This window comes from Sciurus vulgaris (assembly GCF_902686455.1).
Source record: "Sciurus vulgaris genome assembly, chromosome: 14".
NCBI lineage: Eukaryota > Metazoa > Chordata > Mammalia > Rodentia > Sciuridae > Sciurus > Sciurus vulgaris.
In genome coordinates, this window is record NC_136475.1 from 31,530,270 (window position 1) to 31,553,132 (window position 22,863).

Sequence of the window (22,863 nt, forward strand, 5' to 3'; positions counted from 1 at the left end):
GGATTGTAGTTCAGGCTGTCTGATATTAGCATCTGTAATTTTTCTACTAAAATAAGAGCAGCAAAGTAGAATCCATATTGTTGGTTTCCCTACAGTGTATAATATGCACCTAGTAGCTTGGTCTGATCCAGGGGTTTAGGTGTCCTTTCCTCCCTGCTCAGGATAAGACAAGTGTTTTTCTCTTTGCACTTAAACCACACTGGGCCTCTTCACAGAGCATCAGGAACTGTTGTATGGGAACTGGAATACTTCAGAGCTTTCTTTTCCCCACATGAAAACAAGTAAATCATCAGTGTTCAATATTCTGATAACAAAGTAATCTCCTTCCTGTTGAGCAGAAGATAAGGGATTTGAGAAACTCCATTGGGGGAGAGATAAAAACCTCAATTCTGAGTTTACTGGAGACATGACCAAGATACCAACATCTCATTCTGAGGGGGTAAAACAGAGTGAGGTAGAGAGGTAGGCACTGGAGAGGGTAGGCTTCAGTCAATGCCAGTGGCCTGGCCAATCCCAATCAGCAAAACAGAAGCACAAATGTAGTGCATTAATTCTAGATGCACATCCAGTTATTAATGGGGAGAGAAGACATATAATTCAGAAATCTGCTTTTGTTCTTTTAAATCAATATGTTTCCATTAAATGGAAATCAAAGTCTCATCATGGGGTACAGTCCATTTTCTGGGTAAAGTATGATACTCTTTCTATTTCCAGGTCACAATGAAAATGGAAATACTGAAATTCACCCATTAGCCTTTGCAAGTTACAACTTTGATTTTCTCAAAGTAGCTTTGTGTGCAGACACCCTGTTTTTAGGCATAGGGAGCTATGTGGATGGCAAGTATCTTCCTTCCTCCTACTCCAGTTAATTCAGAAAAGCAAAGGGCAAATAGAAATGAAAGTGGGATCCTAGAAGTAGCAGAAAGGGGATTTTTGGTTTTGGAGAGAAAAAAAAAAAAAAAAAGCAAAGTCAGGGAAAGGTTTATAACCACTTGGAAAAAAATAACTTTTAAAGTTATTATAAGAAATAAAGGAGTCAAATTTACCTGCAAATCTTACAGTAGATTATGGGAGGCAGGTGTTTCCAATGAGTGATGGTTGGGACTGCTTTTGTCTTGGGTGGTTGTTGGCTGGTCTGTTTTAGGAGAGTCCCACAAGGAGCTCTGGAAAAGGCTGTTCCTGGGTTCTGCCAGATCGAATCCCGTCAACTTCTTAAGATCCAACTCAGGGTGGCCCTCAAGAAGCCCTCCTCAAGGCCTCTCTCTAATCTTCTCCCCCCAACTATCCACTGAAATCCAAATGCAATCGGAGGGCATACTGTCTAGTGGTTTATATTTTGTCTGCACATAAAGACTGCCAGTTCCTTGAGAACACCAGGTTGAAGTTAGTCATGCATTCCTTCTGATGTCTAGAAGATGCCGAGTTCAGAGAGCTTAAGCAGAACTTGCTGCCTCTCCATCAAGAATCCCTCTCTAGTAAAGGCTCTTTGTAACACTCATGACTTGATCCAAGAACAGAAAGATCACAGTTGATAACTGAGTATCATTTTCAATTACCCTTTCTGGCTACTTCAGTGGTCCAGATTTATTTGGCTCAAATTCTTGGTTTTATGGTCTTTGTAGAGTCCAGAAGCCTGATCCATGAGAGAGAGGATTGTCATATTTTTCATAGTTCCCTCTGTGACTACTTTCTAAATTTGCTGATTGTCTCTTTCTTCTTTTCTTATTAATGTGGATACAAAACTCACTCTTTCACTGATTTCCATAAAAATTAGAGTCTAGTAAGAACTTGGAATTTATTAGAGATCTCAGTAAGGTCTCAATGGGCACCCCCATATCCTCTTGTAGGCTCTCTCTTCCTCTCCCATTTCCCTCTGGGATTGCCCACAAAAGACAGAAATAATTCTTTCATTAGTACAGAGAAGGTTCTAGCTCTCTTATTTTGCAAATCCACCTCTGCATAATCTCAGGATAATAAACCCAATTCATCACACCACACAAAAAAATGTAGAGCTTTAAATGATAACTTTTCCCTATTACTTTAAACAGAACTTGCAGTGTCTCCAGTATGAAACCTTCCTATAAAGTCTTTTGCAACACTTAAGATTTCATAAGAGAGCAGGAAGCTCAGTTTTCATGTGGTGGGAGAAGTGTGGACTCTGGAAGCCTTGAGGAACTGGATACATGATTCAGCTCTGTCTGGGATGTCCTGACCATACAAGCACAGAGACTGGGGAATGCACCACAAGCTTGACTCTCAGTAATCACCAATTTACTTCCATCACGCATAGAAGAAAAACACACACACACACAATAAACAATTTGTCTGGAGGATGGAAATAGGAAAGAACTAAGGAGAGGTGGCACCAAGCTGTGCCTTTATCCACACATTTTTGAATTTACAGATATTTCTTCATCTTTTATCAGGTCTTTTATTTGCACTTGGAATACACAGATGAATCTTTTCTCAAAAAGTACTTATATCGGGCTAGGGATATAGCTCAGTTGGTAGAGTGCTTGCCTTGCAAGCACAAGGCCCTGGGTTCAATCCCCAGCACCCCCTTCCCCCCCAAAAAAAGTACTTATATCCACTGAAGACATATTATAACATCTCCCACTACAGCAGTCCTATGGATATGCTGAGAAGGTGGCCTGCTTGCTCTATCTCAATGCTATTTTTCACCATCTGGAATTGTGGTCTGCTTGCTTAGGTGGATGCATTCTGATTTTCTTAAGCTGCATAGCCCAGGTCTGTCTATCCTATCATGAGAGTCCATATCTGGGTCTCAGTTCTATTGCAATTTTCCCAGTCACAGCCTTGAATACAGCATAAAGGAAAGGGAAAACATTTCTTGCACTATACTTCATGGGTTTACATAAACTTTTTCATATGATTCTCTTAACAACCTGTGATTACCCATTTTCAGGGATCAGAGTAGATAAGGATTTGTCTGAAGTGACCAGACAGTGGAGGACGGTGCGGGGGGCGGGGGTGAGGACAGAGTCAGTCTCAGCACCTCCAACTTCTGCTTCCATGTCTGTCTGCTTCACCACTAAGTCCTTTTAAGGTGTTGGCTTCTGAGTGCTCAGCCTTCTCATTCCTTGTGCCAATCCTTATGCCAAACTTGAAGTTGCCAAATATTTAAGTCTTAGGAGAAGGCTGTTACACAATAACCCCTCTGATCCCTTGGGCTCTCTTCTCCAGAAGACAAAAGAAAATAAATAAATAAATAAAGGAGACAGAAGGTTCATAGCAAGTTTGGCAAATAAATTTGGTGTGTGTTGCCAAACTAGAAACAATAGTCCCTGTCTCTCTTACAAGCTCCTCAATTAAGTCTCTGAAAATCAAATGGGGTGAGCAAAAGCAATGAACTGGAAAGGATAAAAATCCCTAATAGAATGAAGGGAAGAGGTGATTCAGTTGTTTATTTGTTTATGCAGCACAGTTTTGAGTGCCAGGAGCTGTGTAAGATGCTGGGGTCATAGACAGATAAGACTTGGTGTCTGCCCTAAAGGAATTCATGGCCTATTAGGAAGGAGGTTGCACAAACCAGAGGTTGGAGACAGTGAGCCAAAGGGAGGGCAAGCTAACCTGAGTAGAGGAAAGGTTAACTAATCTGCTAATTAGCTGATACTCAGAATCACTTCAGTAGTTTATAAGTATTTGGATTCCTGACTCCCACCTCTGACCTGGCAAATTGGAATCTTCTAGCACCATCACCTGTACTTCTAATAAGCCTCCCAGTTGATTCTGACAATCATGGCAAATGGGGATAAAGCCTCACAGGCACATCACAGAGAACCTTGCACTGGGTGCGTGAGCCTTCAGAATTGTAGATGAGCAAGTCAGGTGGGATGCTGAGAAGAGAGAGGAAGTATAAGGTCTCATTTGAGCAAGGTCATGTGATGGCCCTGGAGGTTTGGCAGGTCTGCAGCCTTGGCTACAAGAAAGGATCAAGGAAGAGAAAAGGATGGAAGGAGGCCTTGTTAATCCCACCAATGAATCTGCATTTTCCTTATTTTGACATGGATGGCCATTCAGAATTTTTAAATCAGTAGTATGAAATGGTCAGCTTTCATTTCAGAAACAGAACTTCTGGGACAAGATGGAAATACGAACTTACTCACGAACTCTTTGTAAAAGTCCATTGAAATATCCAAAGAATATTTTTAAAAAGAGTAAAGTCAAGGAAGGGTACCTCCCCAAAGCAGAATTGTTGTCACTTTTTTTGCAGTAGTTAAAACTGATCGAGAATTAGTGTGGTTGGCATTGTCCAGTGCTTAGCATCTGTCAGCTTACTGAGTTTTCACGGTCCTCCATGTCATCATCATCCTCCTGATGGACGGTTACTTCCTATTAAGAAGAAACCACGAAACCACAGCATAGGGAAGATAACTAAATCCAATACTACCACAGTGTTAAGGGACATTTGAATGCTCTGGACTTAGAATGTCCCCCAAAAGCTTATGTGTTGAAGACTTGATCCTCAATGCATCAGTGTCCAGGAGCAGAGTTTTTGGAAAATGGTTCCGTCATGAGGTCTTTAACATCATCCGTTAGTTCATGAAATGGATTAGTGATCTGAATGAATTACTGGGAATAGGTTGAAACTGTATGGAGGTGGGGCACAGTTGGAGGAAGTTGGTCACTGGGAGCATGCCCTTGGGAACTACAGCTTGCCCCTGATCTCTTGCCCTCTCTACTTTCTGGCTGCCATGAGATGAGCAGCTTTTCTCTCTTATGCCCTTCAGCCATGATTCTTCCTGACTCACCTCAGGTCCAGAGCTATGGAGCAGGTTGATCATGGACTAAAACCTCTTAAACCATAATCCAAAATGAAGTTTTCCTCCTTTAAGTTGTTCTTGTTAGGTATGTCGTTCACAGTGATGAAAAGTTGTCTAGTAGTAGAGTTAGTATTTGAACTCAAAGAGACCAGTTCTAAAAATCAAGTCCTTTCTTGCAGTGCTACACTGCCTAATACAGGTAAAAATTCCATGCTGGTGGTTCTGGTTTGACGGGTGGACCCTGGCCCCAATTCTGTACACGGGTGGGAAGAGTTAATCCAAGCAGTGGGCAGATGGGATATATTCAGTGGTCCCTTTAAGTTCTAAACTTGGAGTTTCTTCTAACAGGAGAGGCCAAGGGCAGGGTATGGAGGAGAGTTCTGAATCCAGTACAAGAGGAATGAGTCCCTGTTCGCTTGGCAGTGAAGCAGTCTGCCATCACATTGCCCTCAGTAGAAATTTTCCTGCTTTCCACAATCCAGGGGAATTCTATCTTGGCACAAATATTCCTAAATTTGAGCAGTAAGCCAGGACTTCATGGGGCCACTATTCAGAAGTTCTATGCAGCTGATAGATGGAGCCCCCTGATCCTAGATAACTGTGGTCATTAAAGTGCAGAGGTTCTGAGATGACCGTGGACTTCACGCTGGGCCATGGAAACCTTCAACACAACACCAGGTTTTCGCTGGTGCAGATGCCTTAGCTGAAGCTCCTTACAACCAAAAAATGCCACTACTGACTCAAGGTGCAGATTTTTCTATTTTTCATTTACTTGGATATAAGATTGAAGTAAGCAATTCTACAACCTCTGACAGAAACCAGACTAACTTACCACCCTGAACAAACAGGACTTTTTTAGGAAAGATGGGTAAACACAAACTTCCAGATCTATGGAATAATTCAGCAATTTGAAACAACTCACCTGAAGAAGCAGAGCAAATGTTTTCCTCTGATAAAAGTTCACTTCAAAAAGTGAAATGCAGCAAAAAAAAAAAAAAAAAACAAAAAAACAACACCCAGAAGAGACTCATTTTCAGTAAGATGTAAGATTTGAGCACCCACCTCTACTCAAAAGCAAATCAATCTCAGAAAACATTAATCTTAAACATTTTAAATTCAAATTTAAATGTATTTAATGTAATTATCAATTTGTAAATTCAAATTTTAAATTTCAAAATTTTCTGGGCAACTAGTAGAAGTGAATAACTGATTGGATTGTATAGAAGATTATATCAGTGATTCAAAAGTTCAGCTTGAGAAATCCTCTAAAAACCCAGAAGCAAAAGACAGAAATGAATATTATATATGAAATTGCATATTATATATGCAAAAATATAAGAGATATTAAGGGTACATTTAGGAAACAAAAGATACTGTCCTAGGAAATCGTGAAGGAAATGCAATAATGAATACATTTGGACTGTATGCCTGAGTTGAGTAAGATTTTAAGTTCTTAAACTCAATGGGCCTTTTCTGGGAAGAAACATCACTATAAAGATGACTCAATATTAGGAAGTCTATTAATATTATTTATCATATGACTAGATCAAAGGGAAAACAATTTATAATCATTTCTTTGGATGACTAAAAGACATTTAATAAAAACTTAACATCATTTACTAATGTGAGATAGAAATAGAATGATGTATCATTAATAAAATAAAGCACACATATATTTAATTTACTATTGAAAGTATTTTAAATGTAATGATGAAAAAAAGAACTTGTCTATTCTTATTGAATTCAAGAACCATGAAAGTAGCTATTATTTCCAATAGTATCATTTTTCTGGGCATTTTATCTAATTAATTTAAGAGAAGAAGAAGAAGAAAGAAATATGAATCATGTATAGTAGGATAAAACTATCATCATTCATAGATGAGAGCTTGTCTATAAAACCAAAGATAATCAACTGAAAACTAATTAGAAACTAAGTAAAATTAATTAGATTTTAGAAGATAGTTGTTTTGTAACCAATTTACAGCTTTCAGAATAGCCATTTATAAAATATCATGAAAATAATATCATACCACAATGTTTGGGAGCATTTACAAGTCTCAACACACATAAACACAGATTCAAACATGTGGACCTAAATATTCATTTAATGAAAAAAAAAAATAGAAACCTGAACAAAGAAACATTATATGCTAGTGAATGGGTATACCTAATATTGCTATATTAGTGATTAATTTATCATAATAGTGTTAATTAACGTAGTATTACATAATATATTATGATTAATATATTGCTATATTATTAAATAATAATGGAATTTATTGGAATAATGGAATATTCCATTGTTCTAATATTGTTCTAACTAAAATTAGAACAATGGAATCAATTCCATTTTAGGTGTGTGGAATTTGAGTTTCTTACTGTACATCCAGGTAGGGCTATGCATAAAGCAGATAGCCTGTATATTTTGAATTTAGTAGAGAAATCCGTGTTGGTTATAGAGATTTGGGCATTACCACTATAGAGTGAATGGTCAAAGCCATGAATCTGGATGAGACTCCTTAGCAGACTGGATAGAATGCAAGAAGAAAGGTACCAAAGACCAAATCTGGAAAACACCAATATTCATAAGATATGCAGGACAGAGGGGGCAATAAATGAGATAAAAATTGGGTGGTCTAAGACAGGAGAAAAACTAGTAGAGTAATATCTTAGAAACCAAAGAAGAAAGCCTAGCAAGTAGGGAGGGGTCCATATGATTATTTGTTACAGATATGTCAGGCAAGATAAAGATGGAAAATTGTCCATTCTATCTACTCAAGGAGATTACTGGTCACAATGACAAGAATAGTTTCAGTGGAATTATGGGGATGCCCAAAGCTGAGCTCAGGATTACTGAATTTCTTGTGATGCTAAATAGAATGAAGGAGTCAGTACATGTGGAACCACTTTTTGTGAAGTCACTAAATCCTAATGAGTCTCAATTCCCTCTTTTATAGAGTTGCAGTTGCTGAAAGAAGTTTGATTAACTGTGACATGTTTTTTAAACTATAAGCTGCTATATAAACAGATGGTGTTATTTTGGGTTCTGGTGATCTTCCAGGCCACATTTTAACATGAAATGTGCTAAAGATGATGGTACTGAGATAATCGTCCTGAGAAATGTCCCCTTCACCTCCTCCATGGTTCCAGTTTCTCATCCTAAGATACGTTCTGTTACCTTGTTAACACAGAAACACAATCTGCTGTGTGCTTTTGCACTGACGCAAACTAAGCTGCCGGGGAAGCCAACTGATGTGAAATGTTTTGCAATGCAGTATTGTTCCAGCCTTCGAATAGTGAGCAGAATTCCAGTTCCAGTCAAAGGAGGTGGCAAAATGCTTTCCTGTTTGTCTAAATAGATGCCAGCACTTAAATACACACCATGTTCCTTCCCAGAACTTAGCTAAAAAACACCCTCATCAGATAGAACCCTGAGATGCTTGGCACATGGCCAGATCTGCTGGCATTCCAATTGTCCTTTCTGTCTAATGTAAGGATCTCAAATGGCCACAAGGCTGATGCTTCTCCAGACCCTTTGTGGGAACGTTCTAGGGACAACTATCAAGTGGTCACAATGTAATGGATTTAACCTTCATGCCTCCCTCCCTCAGCCATCCCTACAAAGTGTATTTGTTAAGCATCTATGAAATGCCAGGCACTTTGCTAGCAATAAGGTTTTGCAAAGATGAATGACACTGCATTGCCCTTGAATAGCTCAGAGTTTAGTGAAAAACGAAAAGCATGTTGGCACTTAATTACAATAGGGTGAGATAAGAACTTTAATAAATGTATGTTCAAAGCTCTGTGGGAAGTGAGAAAAGGGACATCTCATTCACTAGTTCAGTCAAAAGGCTGAATGTTAGATGTCTGACTCCTTCTAACTTTGAAAACATTAAGCTTAGTAGCAGGTGCATAGAAATTCAATTAATGTTTAATAAATGATTAGTGAACATCACTAAACAGGACTGTGGATCCCAGCTCACCTAATCATCCCAACTGTATCCCCATTAGGAAATTTCCTTCCAAGGGGCTCTCCTTGGGAAAATGGACCATGCACTCTGCCATCATCAGTAGGTAGAGTGATGATTATTAATCCCAAAGAAAGATGTGGCCAAAACCTCTTATGAAAGCTGTTTTAGGCAAAAGCTCAACAGCAAAGCAGGCCAGGAAATGGTGCCATGGTCCCAATCACGGTATTGAATCTAACGAGATGCCATGGCATGAAAACAGAAAAAATCAAGCATCTTTTCTGAAGTCATCCATACCTGAGTGCGACAATATGGAAGATTTTTGCTGAGAAGACAGTCCTGACACCACAATGCAATAACTAAGACAGGATGAGCCACTCGCCTCTCTGAGGGTCACCGATCTCATTTATGAAATGCCACAGTGGCACCCTGAAGTCTCCTTCAGATCTAGTGACCTAGGATTCATTTACAGAATCAGGGAAAAAAAAATATTAAAGCAACTCTCTTAACTCTTAGCATATTCTTGAAATTGTGTACCACCAGGGCTGAAGCGACAAGATTTCCCAAATCCTCCTGGCACATGTCCTATTTCCTTTCCCATAGCTGCCAATCCTTTTAACTTGCTGGGACAGAGGATCCAAGTAGGAGGAGGAGGAGGAGGAGGAGGAGGAAGGGAAGCAAAAGGGCGGATGTGAGTTTAACTCCTATGTGCAGGAATTTACTTCCTCTGATGGACTTTCTTCCTATTCCAGCTAATTTCAGGCCATCAGTATACTTTAAATACTCTCATCAGACTCACTAATGTTATGCTGGAGTCACTGATTATGAAGCATGACTGGGCTTTATTCAGGGTACTGTATAAAGAAAAGGACTAGGTGGTCCCATCCCTGCTCTATGAAGACACTAGCTTTGGTAAAGGGACCATCCCTGCTGCAGGGTTTCACTATAGGCCGAGCCTGCTGGCTGACTAATTGAAGGGCAGGGGTGGGGCTTGTGTGCAGTGCACGAGCCCCACTGTGTGCCCCTCCCAGTGCCCAAAGCAACTTGTGGCCCACAGGGTGGCTGGTCCTGGCGCCGCCTTCCTCCAGGCTCCTGGCTTCCCTCCATCTGAAAGATTAGGGTCGAGCTCAAGTTTGAACGTTCTGTTCCTGAAAATTCCAAACACCACCACCCCTGAGGGGGCCGACAGGGAGTAGATGCCTCAGACTGAGGATGTCTTGAGGGAGAATAATTGGAGGCCAAGAAAATAAATAAATAAGAGGAAGAAGGAAAAAAATTCAAAACAAAACAAAACGAAATGCTGGGCGTTTGAAAGTAAACCCAGCATGAGCGGAGGGAGAAATGCATGCCTGGTGGCCACGGAGACTCTGAGGAGGGTTTCCTGGCTCTCCCTCCTCTTCCATCCTGGCCCCAGAGCATCTTGCCTGGACTGTGTGGTTGGTGGCTCCTCATTGACCAGTGTTCTTCTCTGGTCTCTTCTTGCCCATATACTCTGTGTCCCTGCAGCCATGCTGAGTCCCCTAGTCTCTCCCTGCAGGGCACTGCTCAGTCCTTGTTCCTGCAATCCTCCTGGTCCCCAGGGCTCTGTGTCTGGTCTCTAACACAGGCTTCCCAGGTCACATGCCCCTGCGCCCTCCCTCTGTCATGGCAGCTCTCTTTGCCCAGCAAGTCTGTGTTCCTACTCCTTTACTCGCCCAAATCCACACAGAGTAGGGCCATCTCTGACCCACCTTTCACTGCAAAGGAAAGAGCTGGGGAACTACAACTCTGCCTATTTTGGAAGATTTCCCCTTGACTTTCATTTTGAAAACAAGACAAACAACAAAATCCTGGAACTGTCTGCAAACCCAGTGCATTTGCCCATCCTGCCTTCAAGCCTTCAGAGATCCTTTCTCTGTTCTTGGAATGGTGACTTCTAACATGTGTTCACTTTCTTCTTAAGATAGCTCTGTCTGTCCTCTCTCCTGGGGTAGCCTGCTAACCTCAAGCTCACTTAGAATCCTCTGAGTTTAGTGTCCTACCCTAGCGCTCACAACCTCTGTTCATCTTTCAGCCTCTTCTCCCCTCCTCTTTCCCTGCCTCTCCTCTTTGCTAACTTCCCTTCCTCAGCCCTTTCTCTCTCTCTGTCTCTATCTTTCTCTCAAATGCCCATTAGCTCCTCACAAGTGCCCCGTCCATTTCTCACCTCTGCGTCCTCAGCAATTCTACTTCTTCCAGATGTTACTCCATCCTGATCTCAGAATTGCACAGTTCAGATACACATAAACAAGATCAAGACAATCATCCTCCTGCCCTGGGATGTCACCAGTTACCCTTCCTTATCATTTTTCTTATGAAGCCACATTTACCCTTTATCTTATCCGCTTGACTGGAGGGAGAGTTTCAAAGAGGGTGGTTACAATGTGTGTCAAAAGACACAGGGACATTTAGGATAAATGAAGACAAAGAACAGACAACTGGATTTATTAGAAGGTTATTGGAGACCTTTAAAAAATTTAGATGATTTAGAAAATATTCTGTTGACCTAACTCAGGATTGTCAAATTATAACCCATGGGCCAAATCTGGTCTGCTACCTGTTGTTTTTTTTTTTTTTTTTTTTTTTTTTTTAACATGGCCTATAGTGGAAGAATAATCTTATATTATCAAATGACTGAAAAAAAATAAGAAAAATATTTTATAACTTGTGAAATTTTATGAGATTCAAATTTCAGTGTCCATAAATTAAGTCTTCCTTGAACACAGCCATGCTCATTTGTTTGCTTATGGTCGGCAGCTGCTTTTATGTTACCGCAATAGTTGAACGGTTGTGACAGAGACCATATGTCCTATAAAGCCTAAAATGTTGACCATCTGACTCCAATGTGTTGAATGGTGAACCCACAGAGGATACATCCATGCCCAAGTGCCTGGACTCTTTGAATGTTACCTTATTTGGAAAAAGGATGTTTGCAGGTTTAATAAAGGATCTTGAGGGGAGATCATCCTGGATTATCTGGGTGAGCCCTAAATCCCAAGTGCTCTTCTAGGACACAAAGAAGAAGACAGACAGGTGGTATATGACAGTAGAGGCTGAGACTGGACTTAGGAAGTCACAAGCCAAGGAATGCCTGGAATCACCAGAAGCTAGAAGAGACAGGTAAGGATCTTCCCTGAGAACTCTGGAGGAAACACAACCCTACCCATGCCTTGATTTCTGGATTTCTGGCCTCTATAACTGTGAGAAAGCAATTCTTTGTTGTTTTAAGCCACCCAGTTTGTGGTAATTTGTTATAGAAGCTCTAGGAAATGAAGATATTGGCATTTTGTCAAAGGTTTGCCAATCTTTATTCTAATCTGACTTTCTACATTGTACTTTGATAGGCTTGTTGAGAAGTAGTTTTCTCCTAAGTGGATAAAAAGGTAGTGAAATGGCAGGATAGATTGGGTTTCTACTGATGAAAGAGAAAATGAGAAGACCTGGGCATGCCGTGGAGTAATGCCTACTCCGTCCTGTGGTAGGTGGGAGCAGGGACTGGGTGCTCCATCCTTTTTCCTAAAGAACTCATATCTCCACCACATTCCAGCTGCTGACCTGGATCAATGGTCAGAAAAGGCTGGAAGGGAGAATTTGTCTCCTGAAGCTTTTATTCAGATTTGTAGCAGTGGTGCACAAGGGCTGGGGATGGATCACAAGGAGAGTGAGGGAGGAAAGGAGGCTACATTGAAGTTAACTGGTAATTGAGACTTGCAGGAAGCCTAGACCTTCCCTACCAAGTCTGGATAAATCACCTTTTCTTTCATTTTCCTTTCTACTGTCTGTCTGCTCTAGTCCTCCCCACCTACTCATGGAAAAAAGGGCCGCCTGGTGACTTGGATAGCCACCCACATTTCCCTTTCCTACTTTCCCAAAGAAAGAACTCAGGTTCCATCAAATAAGCCCTTTAGAGATATGGTAAGGACCTACCAAGACAAGGGTTTGGCTTAGTGACATCAGAGATGGTACTGTTAAGAGCTAAAAAGGAGCATTGTACCCATCTGGTTCCCCAATCTGTTCAAGTACAGTGTGCCAAGAAAGAGGCAAGTAAGTGGTCCAGGCAGCCCCAAAATAGCCTAGGGAAGGACTTTGGCAAGTGGGGGGAACCTGACTCCCTTAAAGAAAGGAAACTGATAAATAGATTTATCTTATTCAGGAAGAGGTAAATCTTAAGCATTTTAATATTTCATTCTGTTCTTTGAGCTCTGGCTATTGGACATCATCAGAAAGATGTAAGAAGAAGTCTGAAAGAAAATTTTCTGATTATTGAGAGGGCATTTACAATGGCAAAGCACTGGACAGCAGTTCTTCCTAGAAGACAGGGAGGCAAGAGCATCTGCATCCAAGAGCACATGGACATGAATGTTAGAGCTCTTTTCTCAAAGAATGTGCACATGTGCACATGAGCTTGCACTATTCTCATTATAACCTCATGAACTGTATTTTATTTTAACCATAAAAAAGGAAGCTTAGCTAAGATTGTAGAGACAGTTGAGGGCAGAGAGAATATGAGACTCCAGCTCTGACCCAGTTCTTCCCATAGTCCTCACTACCTTTGGATCTACTTCACTTCTGGTAAATGTCTCTGAGGTCTTCATGTGGGTGAAAGCCTGGGCAGCTGTGGGAAAAGCATTATTCTGGGTAACTATGTAGTCAGTATAATTTCAATTAGACCAAGTGTGCATGAAGAGATTTTCAAGGCTTTCTATCTCTCCTTTGCTCTCTTTTTCCTGGGCATATCATACATGCCCAGGGCCTGACTTAATAAGAGGGATTACTATAAAAGGAAGAAGCAATGGAATAAAGCAATTTTCTAAGATAAAATATATGGTTAATTAGACAAATAGCAAAAATGAAAATGGTCTTAAGAGGGAGTCTATTACAGACCTCAGTTGAAATTCTAACTGTAGACTCAGTTTTTAGCAGCAGGGTTAAAAGCTGTTTTTTATCAGATTTGGGTGATTGCCATATATTTTCATCAATTAATTTTTGTTCAAATGCCTGTTGAGTATGTAGTGTAGCACAGGAGACAGCTGAATGTTTGCAACATAATCTGATTTGGCAGCTGGGCCCTGAAAGCTAAATATTCCTCAAATTGACATGCCTAGGACAGCAGAGGAAGCAGAGTTGAGAAGAGAGAAATCTATGGTCAGCTGAGATGCTTGCTATGTGCCAATTTAGTTTGAGTTGAGTCTGTGGTCCAAACTCCAGTGTCCTAGCCCAGGCTTTGCTGCCAATCAGTTGTGCAGCTTCCAGAAAGTTATCTCAAATCTCTGAGCATCTGTAAATAGCATTGGTAATCACAACAACCTCGGAAGGTTTTTATACTAAATACTTGAGATGAATTGCCTTATTTAATTCTTATAATACTAACTGATAAAAACAATTTCTTACTGGTACTTATTAGGGGAAGGGTAAGTATCTAATTTTGTAGGAAAGACCAAGGAAGAGAGCTGATGTCTAGTCCAGCTTGACTAATTCTAGACCTGGAAGCATGTGCCAAAGTATGCCTCATGCCTCTAAGTATGCCAGAAAACAGAATTTTCACTTACCAAAGTTCTTAGGAGGCTTACATACAGAAGAAAGGTAAAGAATTACAACCCTTTCTTGGGCTCAATCTACTCATTCTCTGCAGATGCTTTCCTGAGAAAGATGGAATCTTCCCATCAGAAAAAGAGAAGCTAGCCTACTATCTAACTTCTGGAATAATCGTAGCTATTTTCACATCTTTCATGACACTAATTACTCTTTTCTTGTATTGGTTCTGAGACTGCAGTTACCCATAATGCTGTAGGACTAGGAGTGCTTACATCTGGGAGGGTCTGGTGGGCAGCTGGAAGGAGCTGAGTGTGACAGAGTTGTGGTGCATTCTGGGAGTTATATTGAATACTGGAAAAACCATTTACTGAGCACTTGCATGTATCAAGCAAACGTACCATTCATTGGGTCAGGCACTGGCATGATAAAGAACTGGAAAGAATGTCTGACTATGCAGGGATCAACACCATTCATGAAAAGATAAACAGGCAATGGGATTAGATGTTTCCTTCTTGCAATATATTCACCCTACATGAAAGGATTCAAAACATCAAAAAATGAGCTGCAATGTATGAATATCAAACAACACTTGATCTTAAGATCTGAGGTGAGAATTCTATCATCAATTATGTGGGTAGTGAGGGAAAAAAGTTAAAAACAAAACCACATTTGATGTTTACAGTAAAATCTAGCCTGAGAAGACCTCTCACTGAAAAGATGAATATACATAAAAAAATTTGAACTTGGTGACAACGAATTATGAGTATGTATTATAAAAGAAGGAGCCAACACTCAAAAAGCAAAGGAAGAACACACTTTTGAAGGAAAGTTCACAGAAAGTTTCTGAAATAAATTGTATAAAATAAATTACACAAATTAGAATTTGATTTAATTAGTCTTAAAATTTAATTTGATTAAAAATTCAATTAAGTAAATTAGAAAGTTAAATGCTATTCAGGATAACAGACTACAGAACAGTTCTAATTAGAGATCAAAGGAATGAAAGCTGAAATAAAAAGGAATTAGCTGGGAGAAAAAAGGCAGGAATGACAACATGATAGAGATGAGAAAATTCTGAAGGAGTTAAAAATATGGTTACTGGATTAAATAAAATAAGCATTAGAAAAAGTAATTTGTAGAAAAGCAATTATCAATGTAAGTTGCTCCAGAATAAAAAAGAAAAAGACATTAAAATAAAAATAATGAGGACTTTGGGATTCCTGAACAGAACTAAATGATTTGAATAGAAACAATGATTTAAGACATAACAGAAGAAAAATGCTCCTGAATTGAATGAAACCTGTGTCTCTTTATACTAAGCAAAGTCAGTAAGTATAAGGAGCGGGAATACATACTTTGAGATATTCTGATATATTTTTCTTATTCTTTTAAGAGTAAAGAAAGAATTCTGGTAGTGCATGCCTGTAATTCCAGCAGTTTGGGAGGCTGAGGCAGGAGGATCACTGCATCAAAGCCAGCCTCAGCAACTTAGTGAGCCCCTAAGCAACGCAGTGAGACTCTGTCTCTAAATAAAATACCAAAAATACTGGGGCACTTAACCATTGGGATGTGGCTCAATGGTTAAGTGCCCCAGGTTCAATCCCCAGTACCAAAAAAAAAAAAAAAAAAAAAAAAAAAAGAAGAATTATAGTGGCTAATCAAGAAGATAAACATTTTGCATATAAGGAGAAAATGTCAGGTTTGTTTTAATTCTTTCCTACCATAATGCCAGGAAATGGAACCATATTTATAAAATGATAGCAGGAGAAAATTTATAGATTGAGAGTTTTATATCCAAGTTCTTACTCATGTGTTAAAGTAGCATGAAGAATTTCTTAGAAATGTCAGAGCTCAGGAAGTATATCAGCAATACTATCCTTGGAGAAAATAAGCAACAACAACAAAATCCCCCCAAACAAAACAAAACAAAAATACTACTCAAAGACATTATTCAGTTGGAGAGAAACAGACTAGGACAAGAAAATGAGCATTGTTGACTAAAAGAATCATGCCAAATATTGCAAACACTTAAACAGAAAGTAAGTCTTTGTAATAATTGTGATAGTGTTATAAGGCTTACTACTAATGTCAAAAATAACCCTTGAAAGAGAACATAGACAGCATATAATTTAATAGTAAATATATGGGTTAAAATTTTTATCATTAAATTCTGGGAGAGTGAGATAAAAAAAGGGGGAATAAAAATATAGGCTAAAATGTTAATCTTCATAGAGATAGTCAATAAATACAGTTTTATTCTTTGCATTGACAGGAAGAAAAGAATAGCTTCAAGTTTTTTTTTAAACACAAAACTAACCATTAGAAAAACAATAACAGAAAACACAACTGTACTAGAGGAAACAAAATTAAAGGAAATATAATCCATATAATATAAGAGGTATAGAGACACTACGAATCACCTTAAGGAGAAGAAGATGTAGACTAGAAGAAAAGTTCATCACAAGAAACAGTAATGGGGCTGGGGCTCCGCGGGGCCGCGCAGGAAAGCGCGCGTCCGCTGGGTGCTCGGACGGGACTAATGCACGCCGCCAGGGGCGGCCAGTAGGCGCCGGAGCTCCGGAGCGGGCTGTCGCGGCTGCAGCCTCCGCGGTACCGGGAAGACCAGAGCGGAGGAACTAGGACTGAGCAAACCATACAATGGCAATTGAGTAAATTTTGGAAAATGTTTGAAATTTAGTGGCTGCATCTACTGTATGTCTTACCTTTAAAAAAAAAAAAGATAAATGGGATGCTTGAGAATAGTATATTAAAAGAAGAGTATTGCAAATGGCTTCAGAATCTATGAATGGGAAACAAGTTAAGAATCACTTCACTAAGGGGAAAAGGCAGCAGCACCAGCAAATAAAGAATAGATCTTCAGTTAATGATTGTGATGAAGACTCCTTTATCTTTGAAGCAAATGAAGCTTGGAAAGATTTTCATGGTTCTCTTCTTCGATTTTATGAAAATGGATAACTCTGTGATGTCACACTAAAGGTTGGCTCAAAGCTAATCTCTTGTCACAAGCTGGTATTGGCTTGTGTTATTCCCTATTTCAGAGCCATGTTTCTCTCTGAAATGGCTGAAGCCAAACAAACGCTGATTGAGATTAGAGATTTTGATGGTGATACAATAGAAGACTTGGTAAAGTTTGTCTATTCTTCACGGCTCACTTTGACTGTTGACAATGTCCAGCCTCTCTTATATGCAGCCTGTATTCTGCAGGTGGAACTGGTGGCCAGAGCTTGTTGTGAATATATGAAATTACATTTTCATCCCTCCAATTGTCTGGCAGTAAGAGCCTTTGCTGAAAGTCACAATCGAATAGACTTAATGGACATGGCAGATCAATATGCCTGTGAACATTTTACTGAAGTCGTAGAGTGTGAAGATTTTGTAAGTGTGTCACCCCAGCACCTCCATAAGCTTTTGTCCTCCAGTGATTTAAATATTGAAAATGAAAAGCAGGTCTACAGTGCTGCCATCAAGTGGCTTCTTGCCAATCCTCAGCATCATTCCAAATGGTTGGATGAAACACTGGCACAGGTTCGTCTGCCATTATTACCAGTTGATTTTCTTATGGGTGTTGTGGCGAAAGAGCAGATCGTCAAGCAAAATCTAAAATGTAGAGATTTATTGGATGAAGCAAGAAACTACCACCTTCATTTGAGTAGCAGAGCAGTACCTGACTTTGAATACTCAGTTCGGACTACCCCAAGGAAGCATACTGCTGGTGTGCTGTTTTGTGTAGGTGGTCGAGGTGGATCTGGTGACCCCTTTCGCAGTATTGAATGCTATTCTATCAACAAAAACAGTTGGTTCTTTGGACCAGAAATGAATAGCCGAAGGCGACATGTGGGTGTAATCTCTGTGGAAGGTAAAGTGTATGCAGTAGGTGGACATGATGGAAATGAACATTTAGGTAGCATGGAGATGTTTGATCCTCTAACTAATAAATGGATGATGAAGGCATCAATGAACACAAAGAGGCGAGGAATTGCCTTGGCTTCCTTAGGAGGACCGATTTATGCAATTGGAGGGTTAGATGATAATATTTGCTTCAATGATGTGAAAAGATATGACATAGAATCTGATCAGTGGAGTACAGTGGCACCAATGAATACTCCCCGTGGAGGAGTTGGCTCTGTGGCTCTAATAAACCATGTTTATGCAGTAGGTGGCAATGATGGAGTGGCTTCTTTATCTAGTGTCGAGAGATATGATCCACATCTGGATAAGTGTATAGAAGTTAAAGAAATGGGTCAACGAAGAGCAGGCAATGGAGTTAGTGAGCTTCATGGTTGCTTATATGTTGTCGGTGGTTTCGATGATAATTCTCCTCTGAGTTCAGTTGAGCGATATGACCCTCGAAGCAACAAGTGGGATTATGTGGCAGCACTTACTACTCCCAGGGGTGGAGTAGGAATTGCAACAGTGATGGGAAAAATCTTTGCAGTTGGTGGTCATAATGGCAATGCATACTTAAATACAGTAGAAGCATTTGATCCAGTGCTGAATAGGTGGGAACTTGTTGGATCTGTTTCTCACTGCAGAGCTGGAGCAGGTGTAGCTGTGTGTGCCTGTTTAACTAACCAGATTCGAAATGTGGGTCATGGATCCAATAATGTGGTTGACTGTATGTGATTTGAGTTCTTGCCACCAATAATTTAATCATAAATCTTGATAGGCAAGAAAGACAACTAAGATTTTGATAATGATCCCCTTTGAATTTTAACTATATCTAGAGTCTTATTTAAAGGTTAACTGTTGTGCTATAAATATGTACAACTTTTGGAATGATAGCTGAAGAATTATTAATCATAAAGTTAAATTTCATACTTTCTACTTTAGCAAATAGAGTAGGGAAGGAAGACAGTCTAACTTGAAACCATATCTACTCTGGAAAATGTTTAAAGTAGCGCCAAAACCTTGAAATCTCTGTTAGGATGAATCAAAACGTAATTTGTTGAGTTTTACCTTTCCTTTTGCTTAAAGGTATTAACCTTAGGTAGTGTGAGTTTTTCTATTCATCAACACAATATGAAACTTGTTCCTCTTGAAGATCACTTCTACTTGGTGCTGATGAATTTATGCCTTGCTTTTTTTTTATAGGTGTTAATTTTTCAATTTCTTGAATATTTACAAAAGTAGAAAATGTTTTTGTCTTTTTGAGTACCACTTGGTTCTATTCTTAGAAGCTATCAGTGCTGTAAAAATCCCTTAATTTCAGTTTGATTACTAGGACGCCAAAAGACTTAGCTGTGTGAATTCCATCTGAAAGCTTATAGTTTTGTTGTGTTTTGTTCTCCCATCTCATGCAAAAAGTGAACCACAGGAACTATTTGAGAAGATTTTAGATCTAATATTATTCTAGTGCCCAGTTGTGAGACCTTGAGGAGTGGTGTAGATTATATGACTTCTCAGTAAGGAATCTAAAAATACCTTTTAACTTTCTTCTTTGGTTTGATTTTGAACCCAAGATTTATTAGCTTCCTATTTTGTTATTTGCAGCCTTCCTGGTTTTTCTAATTGTACAGATCTGAATTTATTTATTTTCAGAAAATAAATGCATCTTTTTTACAAAAAAAAAAAAAAAAAGAAACAGTAATGGTAAAAACACTCTTACTAAAAGATAAAATACCAGGAAGATGTAAAAAAAAAAAAAAAAAAAAAAAAAAAAAAAAACTACATAGAAAGAAAAGAAAGAAACCATTATTCAGGAAAAGTCACAAATGGAAAAATGAATAACCTGTACACAAATATGCTTTATGGAACTGAGCCCTATCTCTTCATGGGCAAAAGAGAAAAGCATGAGCAGTATTGGGAATGGAGCAAGTGGGTAAATAAGATAATCTCTTATTCAGAGTGAATATTGAATGGAGTTGTCAAAATGGAGGGAGAGAAGCCCAACAAAGACTTTACCAATTACTCATTACTCAAATAATGACTATCCAAAAAAGAAAAAAAAAAGGGGGGGGGAACCTTATTAATATCACTCAGAAGCATATTGGAAATCTATTTGCAAAATTTAAGCCAAAGAATGTTCTGAAAATGCATTTTGGAATAAAATGCAATTGCTTTGTGATGTCTAAAGATTCAAAGGAAGACAGTCATGCAATATAAAGTTTACCTAATCAGATTTGTGAAGGTGAAAGGCATCCTCAAGTATGCTGTCATGACCGCATCTAAATATTTCTTCAAGAAAAATGACAAAAACCTAAAAACATGTAGCGGAGGCATACACTGTAGCTAACTCGTTCAATGACCAATAGCTCTGATCTCCAAATCATACTGGAAGGGAGCTAGAGCCTTCGCAGGAAAGTTTACAATATTTAGTTATTTTATGTTAGCAAAGAAAACAATGGGGCTATGTCAGTGGAAATTGAAAAGCCTCAGGTAGATGTGAAAGATATATCAAAGGGAATAGGTTTATTTGAGGTCTGTTTTATCTTAGACATATTTAATTGTATTTACAACTTTCCTGATTAGGAATACATTTCTCTGTAATAGAAAGTCAATATGATTATGTATTTTAGCATTTTTGTGGATTATTAATGTCTGGAAGACAAAGTGCTGTTTTTTCACTAAAAATCTCTTTGCACATTAATTATATGTTGCCATCTCCTTTGAAGAAGAAGAAGAGAAAAGAAGATGGATGATTCAGAGAAATCTTGATGTTTCAAGGTTGTTAAAAATTCCATGCCAGAATTATATGTACAATCTGCTGTATGGAGTATGAAACACTATGCATTTATCACTTGTGGAAGAGGCTACTGGTGCTTTCATATTTCGGTTATTTTCTCTGTCCTGATGCCATGACAGATGACACCTTCCAGGCTCTCCTGCAAATAGGCAAGGCTGCATACATTTGTAGCCAAGAAAATGTGAATGGAAGTGATGTCACTTCTAGACTCAGACAGTTAAGAGCTGATATGCCATCTCTACTTCCCTCTTACTAAGTCATGGCAACATTGGAAGTTATGTGTTGAAATGGTAGTGTCAGGGGATAGAGGGAGATTTGATGCCTGAATCATCAGATAGAGGAGAGGACTCTCTGACTCACATCAGACTTCAGGAGAGAAAGAAGTCAACTGCTGTTCTGATGTACTAAGAACTCAGGGTTTGTCTGTTGCAAGTGCTATCGATCAACTAATATACACTTTTTTCATGCTTTCTTCCTGAGGTAACGTGAGGACCTATGAATGTTTATTTGCTTTTAACGAAAATGTGGATTAGCTAGTCCTTCAAACACTGCCAGAGCAATTAATCAAAAGAAAGAAATTAAAGGAATACAAATAGGAAACGAAGAGCTGAAACTGTCCCTGTTTGCCAACCACATTATTCTATGTTTAGAAGACCCAAAAAAGTCCACCAGAAAACTTCTAGAACTCATAAATGAGTTCAGCAAAGTATCAGGATATGAAATTCACACCAATAAGTCAATTGTATTCCTATACAGCAATGATGAATCAACTGAAAGAGAAATTAGGAAAACTATCCCATTCACAACTGTCTCTAAAAAGAAAAAAACTTGGGAATCAATCTAGTAGAAAATGTGAAAAATCTCTACAATGAAAACTACAAAACATAAAGAAATTAAAGGATACCTTAGAAGATGGAAATATCTCCTATGTTCTTCAATAGGCAGAATTAATATTGTCAAAATGGGCCATGACTACCAAAAGAAATATACAGATTTAATGCAATTGCTATTGAAATTCCAATGACATTCTTTACAGAAATAGAAAAAGCACTCATGAAATTCATTTGGAAAAATAAGAGACACAGAATAGCCAAAGTAATCTGTAGCAATAAAAGTGATGTAGGAGGCTTCACAAAACCAGAAATTAAATTATATTACAGAGCTATAGTAACAAAACAGCATGGTAATGGCACAAAAACAGACATGTAGACCAATGGTACAGGATAGAAGACACAGAGACGAACCCACATAAATACGGTTATCTCATACTAGACAAAAGTGTCTTAAATGTATGTTGGAGAAAATATAGCCTTTTCAACAAATGGTGCTGGGAAAAGTGGGAATCCATACGTAGTAGAATGAAATTGAACCCATATGTCTCACCTTGCATAAAACTCAACTCAAAGTAGATCACAAGCCGAGGCATCATACCAGAGACCCTACAACTACTAGAAGAAAATACAGGACCAGCTCTCCACCATGTCAGCTTAGGAATTGAATTCCTCAACAAGACTCCTACAGCACAAGAAGTAAAATCAAGAATCAATAAATGGGATGATATCAAACTAAAAAGCTTCTTCATAGCAAAGGAAACAATCAAGAATATGAAGAGAGAGACTACAGAATGGGAGAAAATCTTTGCCACCTGCACCTCAGACACAGCATTAATCTCCAGGATATAAAACGAACTCAAAAAACTTAACACCAAAAACCACCGGATAACCTAATAAATAAATGGACAAACGAACTGATACAACCAATCAACAAAAATGTGAAAAAATACTTAGCGTCTCTAGCAATTAGAGAAATGCAAATTAAAACCACACTGAAATTCCATCTCACTCTAGTCAGTATG

General features: G+C 38.9%; 2 protein-coding genes across 3 annotated transcripts in view; one reads left to right on the forward strand and one right to left on the reverse strand.

Moving 5' to 3' along the window:
- TACR1 (tachykinin receptor 1) overlaps positions 1 to 22,863 on the reverse strand; it is a 165,055-nt gene that overhangs the window by 104,562 nt on the left and 37,630 nt on the right. The gene's annotated exons all lie outside the window — the stretch shown is intronic.
- LOC306643989 (kelch-like protein 8) lies at positions 16,789 to 19,885 on the forward strand. The gene is made up of 2 exons (XM_079110418.1): positions 16,789 to 17,701; positions 17,852 to 19,885. Exons 1-2 carry the CDS (start codon positions 17,369 to 17,371, stop codon positions 18,947 to 18,949), a joined length of 1,431 nt encoding a protein of 476 aa, XP_078966544.1. The 5' UTR covers positions 16,789 to 17,368; the 3' UTR covers positions 18,950 to 19,885.